Here is a 24,620-nt window from a genome sequence, read left to right on the forward strand (position 1 = left end):
ATGGTCACAGCTCAAATAGTGTAGTCAGCCCTCTATATCTACGGGTTCTGCATCCATGGGTTCAACCAACCACAGATCAAAAATATTCAGGAAAAAAAAAAAAAAAAGGATGGCTGAGGAGCCAGGCACAGTGGTGGCATGTGCCTGTAGTCCCAGCTACTTCGAAGCTGAGGTAGGAGGATCGTTTGAGCCCAGGAGTTTAAGGCCAGCCTGGGCAACACAGCGGGGCCTGTCACTATTTAAAAATAAATATATAAAAAATAAAAAAAAGATGGTTGCCTCTGTACTGAACATGTACAGACTTTTCTCCCTTGTCATTATTCCCTAAAAAATACAGCATAACAACTATTTATACAGTATTTACATTCAGATGATTTGAAGTACAAGGGAGGATGTGCATAGGTTATATGCAAACACTATGCCATTTTATATAAGATACCGGAGTATCCATGGATTTTGGTATCCTCAGGGTGGGGGGCCTGGATCCAATCCCCCATGGATACTGAGGGGTGACTATGGTTATACTTATAAAAGAATAATGCTTCCAATAGATCAAGTCACAATTTGTCCTCTGTTTCTACATCCTTGCAGTTATCATCTCAAGTGTCTATAAATAATAGTGCATACTGGTATCTTAAGTTAAAAAAAAATCCATGCTTTTGCAATACATATACTCTGATACTTAAACAGGGTAAGTACAGTAGAAAAGTAGAGGTAGAAAGTAGAGTAGAAAGAAAGGAAACCCCAAGATCAGAGTTCCATTCCTAGTTCTACTTTGATAAGCTTTAGCTCCGAGGTTCTTAATCCCTTCATTTTAGAATAAGCTTGGATCTGACTGATAAGGAAGGTAATACGGGTAGTAGTTAAGAGCTCCCTCACTGGATACAAATAGATCTTCATTTGAATTACTATACTAGCTGTGACTGTGGATTAATTATTAACTTCTCCAAACCTGTTTCCTTGTCTTTAAAATGAAAGTAATATAATCTATCTTAAAAGCAGGATATAAATGAAAATTTACTTAATATATAAATATATATACACTATATAATGCTTAGCCCATGCCTGCGATACTCGATTTTTAGTTATTAATTACTAATAAGGTAATAGGTTCACAAAGCCCAATTCTGATAACCAGAGTACATTCACTAGAATTACTAGAGGTGCAAACAGATTAAGCAGATTTAAAAGGGAAGAAAATCTAGAAGCCTTTACTAATGTTCATGCTGTGCTAAAACCTTCTTCAGTCTGGTGAAGGAAGGGGCTGCTGGGTCTCTTTCACATAACTTTACGATCCCAGCATCTAACTGAGCCTGGCACAAGCAGGCAATAAAACATCTGTTTAATGTATAACATATTTCTAAAAATTAACAGTTAAAATTCAGAAATAATTTTATTTTGAAGTTCTAAGCATTTTCAGACTTAAAAATTAGATTTTGAAGAACACAATGTAGAAGTTTCAAAGTTGTGTATCTAAAAAAGCCTGTCAATGGATTAGTGGCATTCAACAATATTTAGGTTACTTCTTTCTGATATAGATAACTACTAAAGTTTAAAATTCATTTAATCCTAGAATGTATAAACTATTCTGTAAATCCGAACTATGTGTAGAAATTAATTTAATCTACCTACCATTTCATACCCAAAGACCATTATCTTGCAGATGTATAAAAATAATTATTATTAGACATAAACAACAGGAAAAGAAACTACCGAAAATCTCATGTTATGAGAAAATCAGATCAGAGTGACAATAAAGATGTGTAACTTTGAGCTTCAGGGCTATACATTTAAAGTCTGTACAGCAACTAATAGAGCTAGTGTAACTAAACCACGGCTATAGAAAAGTTGAAATACATAAGAGAAAAACAAATGAAATGTAATCCAAACATCCAGAGATAACAATAGTTAGTATTTTTTGGTTACTGACATTATTGCAAAATTATAACAAAAGCACTGATTAATTCAAGCATTATGTGCCAAGTACCTTTAACATAAAATAAGCCCTAAGAAAGTTTTTTCAAAAAATGAAGAGACATATGCAAACAATAATTGCAATATCGTAAGTATTACAACATAGGTATTGTAAGATCACTGGGAGAATAAGTGAAGAATTTAACTTTTTAGAACTAAAAAAGATGTGAATTCTCTGAATAACTAAATATATTAAATAATAAATTATTAAATAATAAATTTAACTGTATACATTTGCCTATATTTCTCACTTCATCGAAAATTTTTAACATAAATTTGAAGTTAAAACCAGTTCTACTGCTTTTTTTTTTTTTTTTTTTTGAGACGGAGTCTCTCTGTGTTGCCCAGGCTGGAGTGCAGAGGCTCGATCTCGGCTCACTGTAAGCTCCGCCTCCCAGGTTCACGCCATTCTCCTGCCTCAGCCTCCTGAGTAGCTGGGTCTACAGGCGTCTGCCACCACGCCCAGCTAATTTTTTGTTATTTTTAGTAGAGACGGGGTTTCACCGTGTTAGCCAGGATGGTCTCGATCTCCAGACCTCGTGATCTGCCTGCCTTGGCAACCCAAAGTGCTGGGATTACAGCCGTGAGCCACACACCCGGCCTACTAATATGTTAATGACATCTCTATCTAAACATAAAGATATCCTTTAACAGAACTTTTTGCTTTTTACTTACCGTAAGCCGTTCCTGGGCCAAACTCAGTCCCTGCATCAATCATATATTGTCCCAGAAGTTCTGGGTTGTTAATACGACTTGGAGCTTTTCTATCCAGTTTCTCATAAACAAATTCTTCTATCCTGGCATCTAGGAGAAAGGTTAAAATTACCAACGATTTCTAAAAGCAAAACTAATTAGAAGATTTTTTTTTCCCCTATCAGCAGCCATTTATCATCTCCTAAATATAAAGTTAGCATTCATTCCAGCACATATCTTAATAAATATGTATTTTAAATTTTATGTTAGACTATTATATAACTAATAAATTATATTTTAGAAATTTGATAAAATATCTTGGCACAAAAGCATTTTAAAATAAAATAAAATTATTATTTGAGTATTCTACAAGATTTTAAGTTCCAGAAAAGGACTGATTCATTCACTTAATATTTATTGAAGGTGTCTTTGCCCTGTTTGTAGCATTTTAACTCTAATTTTTACTCTGAATGTACGTTCATAATTTGAAAATCAGGATTTCTGGCTAGGAAAATACAGATATAAAGTACCTAGAAGAACCAAAGACTTACATCTGACAGTTTTAGCATGAGCATTTGCTCTCTCTTTTTCTTGCCTAGAGTCTAAATATAGACACAGGTGCTTAAGGAATAGAACAATCCAGGCTTGGAATAGTCTACAGACAGATCAGCAATATGATGTCTTGGCTTTAGTTTATGTTTAAAGTACACAAGTGTATAGATACTATCTCTGAGCATGCATTCACTCAAAATATTTCACCACTAAAAATAAGTTTAAAATACAAAAGGTTAAATGCAATAACAGAACATTAGAACACATGGAAAGGGGGAAAAAATAAAAGCTGAATAAACACTTGGTTAGCAAAATGCTTAAGACCAAAGATATTAACATGTACAATGCTGTCCAACCTATAGGTATTTCAGGAACAAATGAGAAAATGGCTTAAGTTTCCAGAAACAATGATTAAGTATAAATCAAAGCTAAGTCAAATAGGTTCCCTCTAAGTACCTCACATAGATTCCTACGCATGTGGAAGTTTCACACAGTGCACTGAAAATTTCAAAAATGAGCTGAACCAGTAACAGAACACTTCAGGAGTTGGTAAAAGGCTTAGTTATAATACCTAAAATAGAGTATGGCAATAATTCTTGCTTTTGTGGTAGATTCTAGTACAAAATCAGAAGTTTTAAAGCACAAATATCTCTAAATAGTTAAAACCAAAAAGAGCTTTTTAAAACATAACCATTTAGAAGATACTGGTTAAATTTCAGAACTTCATTTTGGCCCGGTGTGGTGGTTCACACCTGTAATTCTAGCACTTTGGGAGGCTGAGGCAGACAGATCACCTGAGGTCAGGAGTTTGAGACCAGCCTGGCTGACATGGTGAAACCCCGTCTCTACTAAAAAAAAAAAAAAAAATTAGCCAGGCATGGTAGTGCATGCCTGTAATCCCGGCTACTCAGGAAGCTGAGGCAGGACAATCACTTGAACCTAGGAGACGCATCTTGCAGTTGAGCAGAGACTGTGCCACTGCACTCCAGCCTGGGTGAAAGAGTGAGACTCTGTCTCAAAAAAAAAAAAAAAAAAAGTTTCGTGTTTTGACTCTGATTCTTAATTTTGACTACTTTTCCTCCTATCTGGTCAAAAGTTTAAAACAGAATCTTATGTTGACTTCGTTCAGTTAATAAAATATTTGGTATATTAATAAATATTTAATTTCAATAGGTTATAATAAAATCTTAAAATATGCAGGCAATTCTGCTACAATGTAATATATATTTCTGCATAACGTATCTTTGAAAAACCCATTTCCAGATCATCATACATTGAAAACAACACAAGAATTACAAGAAAAGGAGCGTTGGGTTTGGCCACTCAAAACCTGTGTAACTTAATAACCAGAGCATTGGCTGGGCATGGTGGCTCACACCTGTAACCCCAGGCTTTGGGAGGCTGAGGTGGGCAGATCACCTGAGGTTGGAAGTTCGAGACCAGCCTGGCCAACATGGAGAAACCTTGTCTCTACTAAAAATAAAAAAATTAGCTGGGTATGGTGGTGGACACCTGTAATCCCAGCGACCCTCAGGAGGCAGAGGCAGGAGAATTGTTTGAACCCAGGAGGCAGAGGTTGCAGTGAGCCAAGATCGCACCACTGCACTCCAGCCTGGATGACAAAGCAAGACTCTGTCTCAAACAAAACAAAACAAAGAAACTAGAGCACAAACAAAAAACAAAACCAATTCTTATTACTACTTCCTGGCACAAAACAGGGGCGGGAGGAAATTGTATTTTATTTCCCTGTTTACCAATTGTGAATGAGCTTATTTGCCAATCAGAAAAATATGTTTAGAACAAGAGGAAAAATGTCTATTACTTTTAATAAAAGTGCCAGAGTGTAGAATTTAAATGGCCTTAAATGAATAAAAAATATTACATGGTGTCCAAGGACATTAGGACTCACTCAAAGTGCAAAAAGCTTATTTTGTTTGTTTATTTCCAACTTTTATTTTAGATTCAAGGTGTACACATGCAGGTTTGTTACCTGGGTATATTGAATGATGCTGAAGTTTGGGGTACACATGAACCTGTTACCTAGGTACTGAGCACAGAACTTAACAGTTAAGTTTTTCAACCAAAAGGCATATTTAAAAAGTCACTACCATTTAACTAAAATGATAGAGAACGGCTAGTATTTGTATAGTGCTTGGAGTTTAAGTTAGTATCTAAAAGCAAGCATATGTCATATCACAACATGATCCCAAATATTGGGGGAAAAAAGAAGGAAAGCATACGTTGTACCTTTGTTCTTCAGTTTTGATATGCAAAGCTCACAGTGAAAAGACTGGATGTTGATAGGTTCTAGTCCAATTTCCACTTCTAATTAGCTATGCTGCCTTGGACAAGATGCTAACTCATGAGTTTCATTCACTAAACAATTATTGTGCACCTTAACTGCAATGTTATTGAGTTGACTAATCTGAAAATGTAGTAGTTGTTTGAATCAAACGAAGTAATTTACGTGAAAATGTAAAACTTAAACACAGGCTAGGCACAGGGGCTTACGCCTGTCATCCCAGCACTTTGGGAGGCAGGTGGATCACGAGGTCAGGAGTTCAAGACTAGCCTGGCCAACATGGTGAAACCCCATTTCTACTAAAGATACAAAAAAAAAAAAAATTAGCTGGGCGCGGTGGCATATGCTGTAATCCCAGCTACTAGGGACTCTGAGGCAGGAGAATTGCTTGAACCTGGGAGGTGGAGGTTGCACTGAGCCAAGATCGCGTCATTGCACTCTAACATGGGCGACAGGGCGAGACACTGTCTCAAAAAAAAAAAAAAAAAAAAAAAAAAAACCCCACACACAAAAACTTAAACAGAAAAAATGGTACCTAGTTAAACATCTATATAACTTTGTCTTAATTATCTAGGGACAATTCTTCCCTAGATGAAAAAGGAAAACATATTTATATACACACCTCCTCATAAATCTTAAAATTCAAAGTCACTGCCTAAAAGTGAGATTTTTTTATAAGGATTCTATAAAAGACTGAAAAAATGTCATTTTTAAATTTGTTAGGTACGTAACTGTTTGTATCACTTCCTCTTCACAAAAGCACACACAAAAAACCCCACAGACCCTGAAGCTACAATAAAAAAATCCTATGTTTTCAGATGGCCATTAAAACTTTTTTTTAACATTAAAAAACCCACTAATAGTACTTAAGGTACACAAGAGGTAGAGTTTCTTACTTGGATTTGGCTGCAATAACACTTCAGTTTGTTTCATTATTTTTTCTGTCCATATTTTGGTACATTCAGCTTTGCTAAGGAGGTTCTCTAAGTGAGCATCCAATTCTGTCTTCTCAGCCTGGCCAAGCTTTTCTTCTGTGAACTGTTATTGGTTGTAAAACAAAAATTAAATATACTGCAAATAAATTTTAGGGAACCATATCAATAAGTAAAAAGCAAATTCAAAGCTAAACAATCCTAAACATACAAATAACCATACTCCAGCTTTGTAAGCCACTGCTTATGAATACTTTTTTTGCTCCTATGTAATTTATCCATACCTCTTCTGTGCATGACCTTACCTTACCATCACATACCCTTAGTTCTGCTAAAATGTATGGTATGAATTCTATAGAAAACCTAAGTGTACTTCTTGGTATATAAAGCATGCAACTATTTCAACTACCTATTCTAGGTAGACTAGGATTAATGGTAAGGAGGAGTAAGAGCTTTGAGTCAGTTGGATCTGAATTCAAATCTTAACTTCGTTGCTTGCTGTGTGACCTGAGCAACGTATTGAATATTTTTTCTTTAGTACCCTCTATTACAAAAGAGAGACAATACATATTTTATAGTGTTTGGGGGATTAAGTATGATTGTGTATGCAAATCACTTTGTTTGGTGCCTTGTAATTATTAACTTTTAAAAGAGCTGTTAATGTTTATTGTGGTTTATGTCTTATTAGCTCTTTAATAACACCTAGTTTCCCAGAACATACCATAAAACCTGTCATTTAAGCTGCTGAGGATATGTTCCAGCAATTTATTTATAGACTAACTTTTGGAACATATCCTATTCATACTATGAAGACATCTTTTAACCATAAAATGTGGTTAAACATACTCAACGAATCACTTTTTATTATTGAATATACTGGTATTTGAGAAAAGGTAGCATTGCCTATACAATAATAAAGAGGTAAAAGGATTCTGTGTAGATCTAGAGCCTTCTGGATACTTTTAATTAAACATTAGAGGTGATGACTCAAGCTGTTTATCATGCATTATTTTCCCCTAGAATATGTGGCTTTCTCCCATCTTAACATAGGTATGTCACTAGCACTAATTCTGTGCTCAGTAATGACTCACTTATGGCTGACAAAACAGTGTTCACCTTGCCTTTTTCTCCTTTTGTTTCTTAAAAATCTCTTTTGCTACTCTATTTTCTGAGTTTTATTGTTTCTTTCAGTATCTTTCTTCTTGATTTAATACTTTCAGGTTATTATCAGCACCTTAAGCTGAAGGGTCCTCTAGAATTCTATTCTTAGACTTCTGGTTACAATCTCCACTGAGGCCCCCTTTTTAGGGGCTAGAAATAACAGCTTAAATAGCTTTTGTAAAGCCTTGGGTTTTTTTGAGAATGGTCTATAGCCAGCCCCTGACCCAGTGGGTGGAACCAAATATAACAGTTCCAAAGCTATTGCCTAAGCCCATAAACTTGCAGTGTAGCTGGAGGATTGGGCACTGAGCAAAAGCAAACCCTGATCCCAAGGCGAGCTGGATAAACTATGCAACCTCATTCTTAGGAGAGAACCCTGTAGTCTTTATAGATCCCTGGAGAGTCTAAGCAACAGACCTCCTACTAGACTTTTACATGTTCAAAGTCTCACCAATGGCTAGATAAAATAACTCCCAGATACAGCGACCAATAGGAAGGGAGGAAAGGGAATACCTTTCACTCAGGTGAACATCACCTATAAAGAATGATCTAAAAAAAATTCTTTAGCACCTTAAAAATGGAAACTGCATGCATAAATTTCCCTTTAATAAGCAAGTTTATACACTTGTTTGTTCATTTTGTTTATTCCTTCAACAAATACTAAGCACCTACATATGTGCTAGGCACTCTTCTAAATACATGGGTTTCAGCAGCCAACAAAACAGACACGGTTTCTGTTCTTAGGAAGCTTACATTTTAACAGCAAAGGCAGACAATAGATAAATAAGGATATAAAGACACGAAGACAGTAAAGAGGACCAACATGGTTGGTTTTATTGTTTCTGAATGACATAAAAAATCCAAGTACAGAAAAAGAATTCATTCTTCAGGGAGAGCAGGAGAATCATGGAAGGCTTTAGTGGGGGAGGGATGGGCAACTTGGGATTAGACAGGGGAGCAAGAGTTTGAGGAGTGTGAGATGGGGGTAGTTAGAGAAACAGCATCTCTGAGTAGGTAACAAACGACCTGTGACTGAATGATATGAACCACGTTAAGATCCAAGGAAAGAGTGTATAGTCCTGATGATTTATCTTCCAGTTGCACAACTTCTTTAAGCTCATTTGCATCATCCTCACACATATTAAATATTAATTTATCTGTAGAAATCCTTAACTTACAGTTAATAACCAACAATACATTAATAGAAAAATCAACACATCAATAATTTAAAAGCAGTACTTATGGTCAGGAGCAGGGGCCCCCGCCTGTAATCCCAGCACTTTGGGAGCCTGAGGCGGGCAGATCACTTGAACTCAGGAGTTCTAGACCAGCCTAGGCAACATGGCAAAACCACGTCTCTACAAAAAAATACAAAAAATTAGCCAGGCATGGTGGTGCACACCTGCAGTCCCAGCTGCACTCCACTGCACTCCATTCTGGGTGACAGAGCAAGACCCTATCTCTAATTAATAAGTTAATAATAAAATACATAAATATAAAATAAAATAGTCACTGAATTTATCTGATACAAACTGGGGTTCAGGGCAAGTTTTCTCCTGACAGTATTTCAGGAAAATCAGCAATTAGAAAGTTAATTATTTGGAAAATAAAACATTTCAATCTTCAGATGAAAAGGACTGTTTGCTTAATTATTTAATATTTTCTTTGTGACTCTCATGATACTGCCTCCCAGGTATCTCATTAAATAAATATTATTTTAGTGAAAAACAGTATGAAAGTATAACAGAGCAAAGATGGGTATTTGCACGAAGTGATTTATTTGTATGAGTCTGAGGAAGAAAGAAAATATGTAAACTGATAAAGATTCTACAAACATATACAATTAGTAGGTTTTTTCTTTTTTTTTTTTTTTTTAACTATTCTAGTTCAGAAGATATATGGAACCCTTACACATGAGTGAGATAGTCTGATTACAGAAAACCTGTTTGGAAAATAGCAGTACTGTGGGAAGGGTCACATGACAATGTTTCTGTGTTTCACATTTCAGCACATTATATCTAGTTTTATTTTCTAATATCTTTTTTTAATGTTTTACTTTTTCAACAAGACCATTTACATCTTTTATACTTCTGTGTCAAGGCTTAGTGTATGTTCAAAAATTCTATTAACTAAGCTGTGCATTCTACATCAGATACTAGAAAGAATCTTAAAATATAGGTAAGAATAACTGTAGAGATTAATAAATTGAGGCTCAGGGTGATTTAAACACTTTGTCCAAGCTGTCAGCGTTGGGATTCAGTGTCACATCTGTTTGAGTCATAGTCTTATCATACTATACTACCCTTCCAGTAAATACTTGATTTCCAAAATTAGTATTTTCTATTCCTATTACTATTATCCAATCATATTCTGTGCTTCCTTTCTCCTATGTCTGTTCACAGCACTCTGGACAGCTTTCTCCTCCAGATCAGTTCTGCTTCCTACAAGATAGTCAATAATTACTCACCAAAATTAAAAGCAAATTAAATCCTATCATGAATGAATAAAGCGGAGGAAGACACAAAATAAGGACATGGCTAATTCTATCACATTTTAAAATTGAAATTATAAATTTAAATCTTATTACTTAAATATATAATTGTAAAATACATAATATTCCCCACAATTTTATCATTGTGGAAGCAAAAGGATTTTTCCATAATTAATCAGAAGTACACTGTATTAAGATAACAAATACAATATTTAATACATTTTCTCTAAAGCATTGTAAATAATGCATCTACTACAGACATTATGAGTTATCTCAACTAAATTAATATTTAAACTACTAATCAAAAATATTTATGGCTTATATATATTTTCTTCTACTGCAAGATGATCAGCATATGATGTGCTTCTTGCCCTCAAGGATTTTATGATCTACTAGAATACTGCCTTGACGCAAAACAAAATTACAGTAATGACACTCTTTTCAGAAGGGCAAAAGACCTATTATTTCTTTAAAAAAAAGATCCCTTCCTAAGTTACTAAAAAATTGTAAATTAACCCATAAAAATTTTAGTTTGCAACATCTCAAGTTCAAAATCATTACTAATTTTGTAATCTCTTGATAATAGGTATTAATCAGAAACTAGTTGATTTTAAGCATATCTTTTAATGAATAGATGGCAGTATAGTTTAATAATTAAGAACTTTTGTGTAAACAACCTAAAATAAAAGGCAAACTGTAAATAAGTCATCTTAATAAGTTATTAAACTCAATGTTTTCTAAAATATAATTTGATACATAATTTTTTCATATTTCATTTGTAATACAGCAAAGTGACATAAGAACAGAAAGTTTAATCCCCTCTTTTATATATTTTCTCTAAATATTGCTTTGCAGAAAGAATTGTCTTTGAGTCGGCTACATTATACCAGGCACTGTAATCCTTCTTTTACTACAGGATAGGCACATAACCCACATTATTAAATAAGGAGCCTGGATTCCAAACTCTACTTTTAGGGAAAAAAAAAAAAAAAAAAAAACACTGCAAGTAAAATAGGTGTGATCAAAGACATCTATTTAACGCAAACTCTAATCACCAGTATTACTAAAGAGTAATATTCTAAAAGAAATTTAAATTTCTTGGAAAATATGTAACTCAGACTCTGAATAATGTATTAGTAAACTGTAAAGTGGATCTTTCTCTGTTGGTTCTCAATTTTGGCTGTTCTTTAGAATTACTTGAGAGAGCCTTAGAAAACACTGATGTCTGGTCTGATCCAACCCCTAAGATTCTAATTTAATTGGACTGGGGTGCAGCTCATATATTGGCATTTATAAAGATTCCCCAAGTATTTTAAGTGCAGCCAAGACTGAGAACCGCTCTTCTAAACTCATTCATAATTATTTAAATATGTATCACTTGATTTAGTGCATGTTGCATTACTTTACTTTCTTCTTTTGCCCATTTAGGAATGTCAGCTGTTATTACTGCTACTTCACTGTGCTGGAGTTTTGCTTCAAATACATTATCTGTGTCGAGGTTCTTTCAGTAAGTTGGTCTCCAAAGAACATTAGAGAAATTGACTTAGGTGTTTGAACATTTTAAATATAGTAGCAAAGCAACTAGGAGTACATCAATTGGGTGCAGTTAAGACTTTAGGATTAACTGTCATTACTTTAAAAACTTTCAAGAAAGGCCGGGTGTGGTGGCTCATGCCTGTAATCCCAGCACTTTGGGAGGCCAAGGCGGGTGGATCACCTGAGGTCAGGAATTCAAGACCAGCCTGGCCAACATGGTGAAACCCCGTCTCTACTAAAAATACAAAATTGAGCTGGGCATGGTGGCACATGCCTGTAATCCCAGCTACTAGGGGGGCTGAGGCAGGAGGATCACTTGAACCTGGGAAGTAGAGGTTGCAGAGAGCCAAGATCATGCCACTGCACTCCAGCCTGGACAATAAGGCGAGACTCTGTCTCAAAAAAAAAAAAAAAAGTATTTCAAGAAATATGCCGAATTGAAAAGAGTTTTATAGATTTTCTAATTACCTTACTCATGTAGTACATAAGTGTGAATTTTAACATCAGGTTAACAAACTATCTTCTATCTACTTAACTAAAATAATGCAAATAGCACCAAAGGATATGAAAACAATTTTAAGTAACACTAAACATGCAAAGTTTTTATGTAACAAGAAAATGTATGGATTTCGAATGTGACATATTTTATTTATTAGAATTTAAGAAACATGGTGAAGTTGTCACAGTGTGAATTCTATAAAAGAAATAGGATTTCAGAAGCGCTTGACAGAGTTATTTGGCCAAGCTGGAACTCCAGCGACGGTCTGACAGGAGCTAGTTAATGGCAACATCATATTCATTTTTACATCCTTAGCTTAGACACACCATGACACTTGCCCAAATAAATGGGAGATCAAGGTCAAGCTTAAAACTATATTTTAAAAACTATATTCCTTAGAAAATAGGTGGTGGTCATGAAATTCATAGCATGACTTTAATAATCAGTTTAGAGGAAATGTTAGAAAATTTAAAATGAACTCCCTAAGTAATTTGATTTGAAAAATTCTTTTTAGAAAGTCTATACCCTTATTTTAATGATGGTGAGCAAAGTTTTGCTTCAGTAAGAATTCTGAATTAAAAACACATCTCTTGTTCCTTTATCCACTTGAAAGATTTATCAAATAAAGAGTTATTCACAAAATGCCTATTTACTACAAAGAATATTTATGACAAATTTGAGATTATTACTATGAAGTCTTCGAGGGCAGGAACAGGGTCTCATTCAGCTTTGTATCTTTCAATGCCAAGCACCTAGGAGGTACTCAATTTAAATACAGGTTGAATGGTTTATTATTTTATACTGGTATTAGTTAATTTCAAGGTCAGCAAACACAATGTTAGAAAATTCTAATAAAGATACCGTTACTTAACATGCTTATTGTTGCCCTTCAAAGATTAAACTTCACATATGGATAGTAATTTGCCTGGCTAAAATGATATAAAAGTTAAAATGAACCATGTTAGATGTTGTGAGAGGGGAATAAGAAACAGAGTTGATGCCTTAGCACATACAAACTTATTAAAGATGTGAAAGAGTAACAGAATTTTAGAGTTCCAAGAGATCTAACACAATAGTTCATTAGAAGAAAAGTGCCACGTAATCATTCGGAATTGAAAATGATTCAGGATTTCACAGCAAGCTCTTGTGGTCTAAGAAGCCTTATTAGCTGAGATGGATTTAAAGCTATATCTTCAAAAAAGTTTCTGTATTTTACTTTTATTTTTTAATTTTTTTTTTTACTCTCTCCATTTTGGAGATGAATAAAGTTGTATCTTAAGGAAAGGAAAGAATAGGCAGACAGGACACTTAAGAGGAGTTTAACTATACGAACAAAAGCCTAAAATAAGTACAAGATATTTTGGAAATTAAAAAATAATTTGGAATGCAGTGTTTATATAAGTGAGAGAAAGAACCAGATTGTAAGGGAGTATTTAATGCTTATCTAAGAACTTTGGACTAAAAAGATGGATTCTAAGAACAAATGGCATTTAAAACTCTAGTAAAATAACAATTAACAAGGGTGAATTACCTGATACTTTTGTATTTTACCATCTTGAGGTACTTAAAAACAAGCACCCAAATGGGCTAGTTAAGAATAAACATTCCTACTCATTTATACATTCTAGTTTAACATTCTTTTTAAAGTACCAAGGCTTAAAAACAAATTTTAAAAGGAGGGAAGTGGAGCGGTGATGGGACTCATCTATGTGCTTTACTAGTTTGATCTGACCTTTTTTAAAAACAAGAAACATGTTTCATTTTTAACTTAGAAATTTTTAAGTAAAATGAAAAACAATGTATGGCATTGGCCAACCAAAGATTGGCATATTCCTTAGGGTACAATTTGATTTGAATGAAAATTATTATTTATAAACATGAACGTTTAATTCTCTACTATTCTTACTGCTTTTAAAGAGATACTGGCATAGCTCTTAAGCTATTCTTAGCATGCAACTTGGTACTTTGGCATTATACTGATGTCAATCCAATTTAATATAGAAACTCAGGGACGAAATAAATACTGAGATGAGAAAGCAATGTTTTGTTGAAAACCACCACATAGCATTCCAAATTTCACACGTTCTGTTTTAGAAGCATCCTTTTTTTCTTACAAATTTTATCTTTAAAAAAGTATTGTGGAAAATGTCAAACATACAAAAGTGTAACAGTACAATGAAACCTCAGGAACCCATAACCAACCTTCCACAACTATCAACATTCTGTTAATGTTGTTTCAGTGACCTCTGTTTTTTTTCCTTCTAAAATATTCAAAAGCTAATCTCAACTGGTGTGGTGACTCACGCCTGTAATCCCAGCACTTTGGGAGGCTGAAGGAGGTGGATCACCTGAGGTCAGGAGTTCAAGACCAGCCTGCCCAACATGGTGAAAATCCATCTCTATTAAAAATGCAAAATTAGCTTGGCGTGGTGGTGCATGTCTGTAATTCCAGCTACTTGAAAGATGAGATAGGAGATTTGCTTGAACTGGGGAGGTAAAGGTTGCAATAAGCCGAGATTGCGCCGTTGCACTCCAGCCTAGGCAACAAGAGCGAAACTCCATCTCAAAAAAAATAAAAAATAAAACAAAAAAAAACCTACAAAAACCAAATCTCAGATATGGTATAAGTTTATCCATAAATATTTCAGTATGTATCTCTAACAGCTGCGGACACATTAAAGGATCCTGTTTCTCCAAAAATCTTTCCCTTAATGAATGGCTCAAGCCAAAACCTTGGAGTCATCCTTGACTCATCTTTCTCTCAGCCAATCCAACAGCCAATAATAAATAATTTGGAACCTTCACTGGATAATTTGGAATCTTCACTGCTACCACTGTAATCTAAGTTACAATCGTCTTTTACCTGTATTATGGCCACAGTTCCTTCATTGGTCTCCTTAATGCCCCTGCAACTTCAGTCTTTGTACTTCTTCCTGCTGCCTGAAATACTTTTATTCCAAAAAAAATTAGGTCTGTCTCTTCCTTGAGGTCTCCTGAATTTCATCCTATTAGAAAGACTTGCCCTGACCATCCTATCTATACCACAATACTAATGTTAGAAAATACTAATAAAGATGTTAACAACCACCATCCCTGCCGTTATTCTATTCTTCTGGCCATGATTTTTATCACCACCTGATGTATTTACAAGCTTATCTTCTGCTACAATGTAAGCTTCAAGAGGGCAGACACTTTGCTGATTTTATTCACTGCTGTATCACCAGTGCCCATAGTAGCCGCAAGCAGACATGCAGTAGACACTTAAATATTTAAGACTGAAAAGAAAATTATTTGATGGCTAACAGATTAGCATAAATTTTAAAACTTTTTCCTAAGGAATTTGAAACAAGGAATTAAAATTCTTTGGGAAGTACACATTTTGAGAGCTTTGCTAGATTTAATTTTTTATATCGAGTCTATCCACAATTTAAATCAGACTAAATTCTAGTAAATGTGTCCTCTTTAAGGGGTGTGAATTATATGTCTGAAACATATTTAACTGTATTTAAAAGAGTAGCATTATATAGTGTCAAATCCTCATAAGCATCTAGAATTACAGGTAATGAGCACTAGGACAAAAAAAATACCACAGGCTCTAGTCCTCTATTGCAGTCAATGTTAAAAGTGTACAAGTGTCTCACACATCAAAATTCATTTCAGACCCTCAATCACTCATTCTTCTTGCACCTTGTCTTTGAACTATTAGAAGCTAGTGAATTTAAATCAAAACATTATTTTAACTATAAAGGTTCAATGTCTTTACAATATATCATATTTTAGGGAAGGAAGGGAAGAAAAGGGTTAAGGCAGCTAGCTTATTACTCACCATGCAGATTTTAGAACTTAGAAATCAAAAGCGAGAAGGAATTTCCCATCTCTAAAGTGTTACTTGCTTGTTGATATGGAAATGCTCAGATTGTACCAGATAATTTTTAAGGTCTCTCTAGGCCACAACATTCTATTATTCTAGCTATCTTAAATCTGGAATGCTTATCCCGGAAGAAAAAGCAGCTTGGAGTACTAGGTCAGACAGCACCTGGTTATTTACTAGCTGTGTAAGTTTCTTAACCTCAGTAAGGGTGCTTCCTCACATATATAAAAGGGGTTAATAACATCTATCTGGCAAAGTTATGGAAAAGACTGGAGATATGTCAAATGCATTGCGAAGTGCTTGACAGGTTTTTCATAATACAGGCAGCTATCACCTTGCCCTAGCTCTACTATTCTTTTGCCAGGGATAGTGCAATGTAGGATCAACTGTGCCAACAAAATTGGGGCAAAGGCAAGGAAAGTAGTAAAGCCACAAAACAGATTTACATTTCAGCACCAATTTGGTATGCATATTAGAAAATTATTTTTGTTTTCTTTTTACAAAAGAGAATGTTGTTGCTACCGTGACTATGCCATTAACTTAAACACCAGATTGTTTACAATTCATGTCGTGAAATTTACATCTGTTCACAGATTTACTGAGTCGGCATAATGTGGGTGATGACTGTGGGAAACGGCCCAAGTTCCTTAGTACTGACACTTCCTTGATTGCAGAATATCGAGAGGTAGTCAACTTCTTCCCTTAAAGTATATTTGAAACATACTACTGTGACTATAGCCATAAAAATTTCCCCGCATCTCTCCTTGATCTACAGCCGGTGCTTCCCATTTTGAAAAAGAGTGAGAACCCCCCAACCCTAGGTTTCTCGTGGTCTTGGCAAAGCCTCAACGCCAACTGGTGATCTCCATTTCCCCCGCGGGCTGCCAAGCCCAGGACAGTCCTTTCAGGGAGAAAGAGGGCCGGAGGAAACTGTGTTGGCAGCTCTCTGGGTTGAAGGACAGGAAAAGGAAACTCCCTTCTTGGACTCGGAGGGGAGGGTGAGAGACGAAAGGAAAGGGTGGGGGGTAGTGCAGGAATGGCCTGTGTCTCGATTACCCCAACGGACTTGTAAGCCTCCGCCAGCTCCGGGGTGGAGCACTGGCGTCGTGGGATTAGAAAGGCGGACAGTGCAGCCTTAGTGTCGTGCAGGGGTGGGAGGAAGCTCCCGGCCGGCCCCACCCCGCCTCGCCTCGCTTCTCGTGGAGCGGCGGTTGGGCAGGAGCGGGGCAGAAAACCGCCGCCGGGCCCGGGGAGGGGACCAGGCCGCGCCCATCTCCTAGGCCTCTGGCTGCAGCAGGCCCGCTGGGTGGTCAGCGAGGCCAGGGGCGCCGCGTCGGGCTGGGGTCCCCTCCCTCAACCTTCCCGGGCGCCGCCACCCCTTTTCCCCCCAGTACCAGGGTACCTGCACGGCGCGACTGAGGAAGGTGCCTGCGTCGGCCGCCAGCTTCTTCACGTTGAAGTCCATGATGTTCATCCTGGGCGGCAGCCCGGCGGAGCCGGCTGACCTAGCGGCGGCAAGGCGGAGGCGCCGCGGCCGGGCTGGGACGCAGGGCTACAGCGGCTAGGGCAGACGTGGTAGGTGGAGGGAGGCGGCGCCAGCCCCGCCGCCGCAGCTGTCGTTTCCGTGAAAGGGGTGGATGAAGGCGGGGCGAGGGAGGAGAACGAGCGCCCGCGGCGGCGGCGCCAAGGATGGGTCAGTCGGACCGGAGAGCGGCCGCTAACGTCGACGATGGGCCCCGTGGGCTAGCCGGAGATGGACCGGCAACCCGGCAGTGTGGAGCCGGGCCCCAAGGGGAAAGCGAGCGCGGGCCGCGGGGTGGAGCCTTTCTCGAGGTTATCGCGGGAACAGCGACCCCTTGAGGATTGCGGTGGCGCAGCCCCGAGGCGCGCTGGGAGCTCCGCCCGGCTCCTGTGGAGAAAGCGGCGAGGGAGAGCCGCAGGGTGTCGGCGCCTCTGCGTGCTTGCACTTAACCTCCGAGAACCCAGAGCGAACGCGACGCACATTTCTCTTTTTGTTTTAAGAGTAAATATAGGAATTACAGCATAGAATTACAATATCAGGAAATTTAAACTGACAGGTCCCAGTCACAGTATGGCGCCGCGCGACACACTTGGTCCCTGAGGCCTGGATGCCGCACAGCGAACGTTTGCGGAGTAGGGTTGGATTTACTGTCCCCCACCGAGCCGGTTGCTCATTCATTCAGCATAACTGAATACCTCCTGTGTGCCAGGCACTGAATCGAGTGTCGGAGATACCACGCTGAATAAGACAGTGTCCTGCCCTCAAGCTCCCGGTCGGTTACTTGACAACCTTCCGGGACCTCAACACTACGTGCCTACTGTGTGAAAGCAAAGTGCCAGGTGGAGGACACAAAGATGGCGAGCGACACAGCATAGCCCTTAACAATTAAGCGTGACTAATTTTAATAACAAATGAGAATATGATGTGACATCCGTTCCAAATCCTGTCATTTCAATTAACTTCTTAAGCATCCTTCACGATACAGCCTCTGCTTGAAAGGAATTAAAACAGGTACAAGCATGGAAGGAGACTTTGCTATCATATTTCAAGAATAAGAAAATGCTCTCTCTGTTTTGTGTGGTTGTGCAGCAGGCAATGAAATGAGCTCACATTCAGGCTTCCGTGTTTCACTGAAGCCACAGTCACAGATGCAATAGATGTTAAAGGTGAAAGACGAGTGCAGTAAAAGCATTATGAGGACAAGAAGAAAACATGTAAATATTTGTGTTGTTTCATTCTTTGTTGTGGTGGCAGAAACAGCCCCCCTCTCTAAGGTAACTCCAATATAATGGAATCTCCCAGCTTTGAAATACTCCATGTCTCTAATTTTCCAGAAATATGGAAAAATAAATTTGTAATAAAAAAATCCTATTTCTCATTTATTGTCTATTTTAGATCTTTATGTGGAAAAGCAGTTACCCTCTTCCCAGAGCGCTGTTTTAAAAGTAGGTATATTTGCCATAACCTATGCTCGTCTCTACAAAAGGATCACACCACCGTGACCCCCATTAAAGAATTTCCCCTTGGCAAGATGGCGGCCTCAGCAGCGCTGTTCTCGCGCTTGCGGAGCGGGCTCCGACTCGGCTCGCGGGAACTGTGCACGAGGTTGGCGACGCCGCCCCTCCGGGCCCCAGATCAGGCCGCAGAGATCGGGAGACGCGGGGGCGCTAAGGCACAAGGGCCACAGCAGCAGCCAGGCTTAGAGGGTCCCAGCTGTGCCAAAAAAGTTGCGCTCTGGCTTGCTGGGCTGCTTGGAGCTGGTGGGACCGTGAGCGTCGTCTGTATCTTTGGAAACAACCCAGTGGACGAAAATGGTGCCAAGATTCCTCATGAGTTCGACAGTGATCCAATTCTGGTACAGTAGTTGCGCCGGACATACAAATATTTCAAAGATTATAGACAGATGATCATCGAGCCCACCGGCCCTTGCCTTCTCCCAGACCCACTGCAGGAGCCGTACTACCAGCCACCCTACACGCTCGTTTTGGAGCTCACTGGCGTCCTCTTGCATCCTGAACGGTCGCTGGCCACTGGCTGGAGGTTTAAGAAGCGCCCAGGCATCGAGACCTTGTTCCAGCAGCTCACCCCTTTATATGAAATTGTCATCTTTACATCAGAGACTGGCATGACTACATTTCCACTCATTGATAGCGTGGACCCCCACGGCTTCATCTCCTACCGCCTATTCCGGGAAGCCACAAGATACATGAATGGACACCATGTTAAGGACATTTCATGTCTGAATCGGGATCCAGCTCGAGTAGTAGTTGTGGACTGCAAGAAGGAAGCCTTCCGCCTGCAGCCCTATAATGGCGTCGCCCTGCAGCCCTGGGACGGCAACTCTGATGACCGGGTCTTATTAGACCCGTCTGCCTTCCTCAAGACCATTGCACTGAACGGTGTGGAGGACGTGCGAAACGTACTGGAGCACTACGCCCTGGAGGATGATCCGCTGGCAGCTTTCAAACAGCAGCAAAGCCGTTTAGAGCAGGAGGAGCAGCAGCGCCTGGCCGAGCTCTCCAAGTGCAACAAGCAGAACCTCTTCCTCGGCTCCCTCACCAGCCGCTTGTGGTCTCGCTCCAAACAGCCCTGAACTCCGGGCCTCCTCAAACTCAGTGCCGGGGTCCAGAGCCCCAGTGCTTCCAAACCAAAACTTGGGCCCCCACTGTCCAATAAAGTACATCCCAGACGCCACACCTATTGTGTCCCGAGAGTCTCCAGATGGGGGCATCAGGAGGAGGTCCGGGACTCTCGGGTCACCATCCCACGGTGGCTGATCGGCTGCCAAGCACAGAGTGGGGGCTTTGTTGGATCAGATCGTATTTTTCACCCTGGTCTGGGAATGTAAAAACCCTCGCTGTGTCAAAATAATAATAATAATAATGATAATAATAATAATAATAATAATAAATTTCCCCTTTAATGGTGGACACGGTGGTGTACCTGAATCCTCATCCTCAAGTGTTTCGATCTTCCCAGTCTTGGAAAAACAACAATGTTACTTCTTTCTTTTGCACCCTCTGTAGCTGTAATCCTGTTTCCCCATTCTCCATAAAACACTTACCTTATTTTCATATATCCTTATTCTTAGCCTTTGATACCTTTTTTTTTTTTTTTGAGACAGAATTTTGCTCTGCTACCCAGGCTGGAGTGCAATGGTGTGATCTCAGTTCACTGCAACCTCTGCCTCCTGGGTTCAAGGATTCTCCTGCCTCAGCCTCCCAAGTAGCTGGGATTACAAGCATGCATCACTACGCCCGGCTAGTTTTTTATATCTTTAGTAGAGACAGAGTTTCACCATGTGGGCCAGGCTGGTCTCGAACTGCTGGCCTCAAGTGATCCGACTGCCTCAGCCTCCCAAAGTGCTGGGATTACAGGTGTGAGCCACCGCGCCCAGCTGATTCGCTTTCTTTACAGAGAAAGTATAAATCATCACTCTGTTTGGCAGAAGCCTCTTGAATCAAATTTCCTTATTTCCACCTCCTGTTCTCTCCACACTCTTTCCTCCATCATTGCCAAATGTTTCAAAGGAATAGTTGCCTCAGGTGTTCTGAGTAGAGCCACTGCTCCCTTAATCTTGGCTGCACATTGGCATCACCTGGAGAGTTTAAGCAACCACTGATGCCTGGATCCAGTCCCAGAGTGCAGACTGGGCATTGGGATGTTTTAGGAGTTCCTCTTGGTGTTTTTAATGAGTGACCAAGGTTGAGAACTAACTTGTCACCCTCTAGAACTTGCTCCATCACTCTCTACCCTTTGCCTACAGATTGATTCTATTTCTCTTACCAGATATGAGTCCCTTAAGGGCAGTGTCCATTTCCTATTTATTTTTATATATTTTATGGTTTGCACTGGAAACATAGTGAATTCCCAAATGATTTAGTAAGTGAAGAAAGTAATCAAATCAAGATGTTTACAGTGCTAAGCTCTTTTGTGACACCATCACCCCGAACCTCAATTTCCAACTACCTATTTATCCATAGATTCAATATTTCCAGTGGCAAGTCTGTTGTAGTTTGCTTTTCCTGAAAATTCTTTTCTTGGGTTTCCTATATTGATAAATTGAATCATACACACCAAATCACCTAAGCCAGAAATCAGAGTCCCCTTTGATTATTTCCTCTTATTTCCCACCACCAATTGATCTATTCTGGCAATTTCTTCTCTGAAACTGTTTCCTATTTCTCATTTTTATCCTCTTTTTAAAAACAATTTTTTTTAACTTGAAACAGTTTACAAACTAAGAAAGCTGTTGCAAGAATAGTACAAAAACTTCTGTGTACCCTTTGCCTAGAAACCCCACTCAAACTTTGCCAATTATTCCAATGTCTTTACAGCAAAAACATCCCAGCCAAGAAAGACCATGTGCTGCATCCAGTTGGCATGTTGCTCAGTTCTCCTTCAGTCTGGATCAATTCTTCAGGCTTTTCTTGACACTATTCCTTGTCCAGAGTTAGCCACTATTTTTAAATTGTTATGATTAATATCTATTGTTTTTGTACTTTCACTGAATTTGTATGTTATTTATAAAGGGTACTACTATGTTATATTTTTAAACTGCATAAATGGTATCATATAGATAAATCCTTTTGCATTTAGGGGTCTAACACTTATATTTGTATATTTGATGACTTTTATTCTTTGTGGATTGATTCCTTTTGCTTTGTACATTGATTCCTTTTCACTTTTTTTTTTTTTTTTTTTTTTTTTTTTACGGCTCATTTTTAGTGATGTAGAAAAAAAATGTTTCTTCTGTCAGAGACCTGTAAGGTTATCACTGGCTAGTGAGCAATTTTTATATGAATTTCTTTCTTGGCTTGGAAGTTCTAAGATCATTCAGATATTATAAATTTGAACCCAGATCAGTGGGAGTACAAACTATGATTCAAATTCTCAAGGGAGATAGATCTGCCTGTTTTTTTTTTGTTTTTTTTTTTTCTTTTTCAGAGCTTGTGCCATGACAGAAAAGCTTCTTGCTATGCCAGGGAGTGAGTTTTATCTAGTCTACCATTTCATTGAGGGTACAGAATTTCATGAGTTTTTAACTTGTGTGTGTGTGTGAGGTTATGAAGTTGGGGGACAGGGTGTGCTCACACTTAACTGATTTCTGCTTGCACCAAGGGCCCATGGTCTTATCACAAGTTACCATGTATTTTTAAAAATTATAAAGGCCTGGTACAGTGGCTCACACCTGTAATCCTAGCACTTTGGGAGGCTGAGGTGGGTGGATAACTTGAGGTCAGGAGTTCGAGACCAGCCTGGCCAACATGGTGAAACCCTGTCTCTAATAAAAATACAAAAATTAGCCAGGTGTGGTGGTGGGTGCCTGTAATCCCAGCTACTTGGGAGGCTGAGGCAGGAGAATCACTTGAACCCAGGAGGCGGAGGTTGCAGTAAGCTGAGATCACACCATTGCATTCCAGCTTGGGCAACAAGAGCGAAACTCCATCTTAAAAAATAATAATAATTAATGAAAATTGACAAATGAAAATTGTATCTACTGTATTGTATACAACCTGATTTGTAATATGTATACATCTTGGAATGGCTAAATTGAGTGACTTGACATATACATTACCTCACATACTTATTTTTATGGTGAGAACACTTAAAGTCAGTTCTTAGTGATTGTGAAGAACACAACATGTTGTTAACTACAGTCACTATGTTGTACAATAGATCTCTTGAACTTATTCCTCCTATGTAACTGAAATTGTATATCCTTTGACCAATGTCATCGAGCTCCCTCACTCTCTCCCAGCGCTTGCTAACCACCATTCCACTCTTTGCTTCTATTGAGTTCAACTTTTTTAGATTCCACATTTAAGTGAGATCATGCAATATTCATCTTTCTGTGCCTGGCTTATTTCATTTAGCATAATGTCTTTAAGATTCATCTGTGTTGTCACAAATGACAGGATTTCCTTCTTTTTAGAGGCCGAATAGTTTTCCATTGTATACATATATCACATTTTTAAAATCCCTTTATCCCCACATGGATTTAAACATTCAAGCACCATCCTCATTCAATCCTTTCCCCACTCCAGACGAGGTCATATTGTGTGTTCAAGACCCTGGTGTCTAGTTTATTTTTTTATTTCTGCCACCTGAATATTTCCCTGTCTTTTTTTTTGTAAGCTCAAGTATGCCTTATTATTAATTAATTAATTAATTTTGCTGCTCTTTACCCAGCATTTCTAAGTATTTGTAGTAGAAGAGTTTTCATGTTATCTAGTCTGTATTGGTTAAGGATTGGTTGTGTTCAGCTCAAGTAACAGAAACCTAACTGTAGTGACTTACCCAAATACTGGTTTATTTTCTCACCCTCTAAGAAGTTCAGAGGTAGGCAGTCCTCTGTGTTTTTGTTTTTCTATTCTTATCAGGTAGCTTTCATCCTCATGTCTCAAGGTGGCTCCTGTAATTCTAGGCATTAAATATGTTTTTAAGGCAGAAAAAAGATGAAAAGTAAAGGCAAAGGTACATGTCAACTGAGTCTGCTTCTTACTCCTTAAATCAAGAAAACAGCTTTTTCATAAACCCTACGCAGTAAACTTTGGTTTACATCTTATTAGCTAGAATTGGGTCGTTTAGTTCTCCATAAATGCATTAGAGACTGATTAAGGAAATGTGCCCTGTTAAAAAATAAAGTATTTTAATTTTTTATATCTTTAAAAAATCCATGTCAAAAATGCATATCTATCTATCTATCTATCTATATGTATCGATACATATAAATTCAGTTGAAAGTACACAATCATAATAGAAATTGGTATTTTATTTTTAAATCTTTCTTTATTTTTTAGACAGCGCTTATTGTCATCCTGAACAAAATGGGGTTTCTGTTAGCAAGGCAGAAAGAGAATAGTTATAGGGTAAGCAACTATCAATGTCTGCCATGCTGCTGTAAGGCAAGAATTGAAAGTCTCCCATGCTCACTGAAACTTCCTTTCAGTTTTTAGATTGATAAATGGGGCCACTTACATAATTTGCAGGGACCAATGCAAAACAGAAGTATGGAGCCCTTTGTTCAAGAGCAAAAGGAAAGTGCTGTTAAAAGTGTTAAAATAAAACTTTTTCCTTTAAGATT

At 38.3% G+C, this 24,620-nt stretch overlaps 1 protein-coding gene and 1 pseudogene across 4 annotated transcripts in view; one reads left to right on the plus strand and one right to left on the minus strand.

Annotated features, from left to right (window-relative positions):
* Positions 1–17,861, minus strand: part of SH3GLB1 (SH3 domain containing GRB2 like, endophilin B1) — a 39,274-nt gene extending 21,413 nt beyond the window's left edge. For all 3 annotated transcript variants that reach the window (XM_007978069.3, XM_007978067.3, XM_007978066.3), the window contains exons 1-3: positions 17,414–17,861; positions 6,418–6,559; positions 2,650–2,778 (exon numbers count right to left, since the gene is read on the minus strand). In XM_007978069.3, coding sequence (XP_007976260.1) covers positions 2,650–2,778; positions 6,418–6,559; positions 17,414–17,485 — 343 coding nt within the window. In that variant the 5' untranslated portion in view covers positions 17,486–17,861. The remainder of the gene's footprint in view (positions 1–2,649; positions 2,779–6,417; positions 6,560–17,413) is intronic.
* LOC103224500 (mitochondrial import inner membrane translocase subunit TIM50 pseudogene) lies at positions 17,829–22,154 on the plus strand (annotated as a pseudogene). The gene has a single exon (XR_012089612.1). The product of XR_012089612.1 is annotated as a mitochondrial import inner membrane translocase subunit TIM50 pseudogene (transcript).
* The last annotated feature ends 2,466 nt before the right edge of the window (positions 22,155–24,620 follow it).

Source organism: Chlorocebus sabaeus, chromosome 20, assembly GCF_047675955.1.
Source record: "Chlorocebus sabaeus isolate Y175 chromosome 20, mChlSab1.0.hap1, whole genome shotgun sequence".
Taxonomy (NCBI): domain Eukaryota; kingdom Metazoa; phylum Chordata; class Mammalia; order Primates; family Cercopithecidae; genus Chlorocebus; species Chlorocebus sabaeus.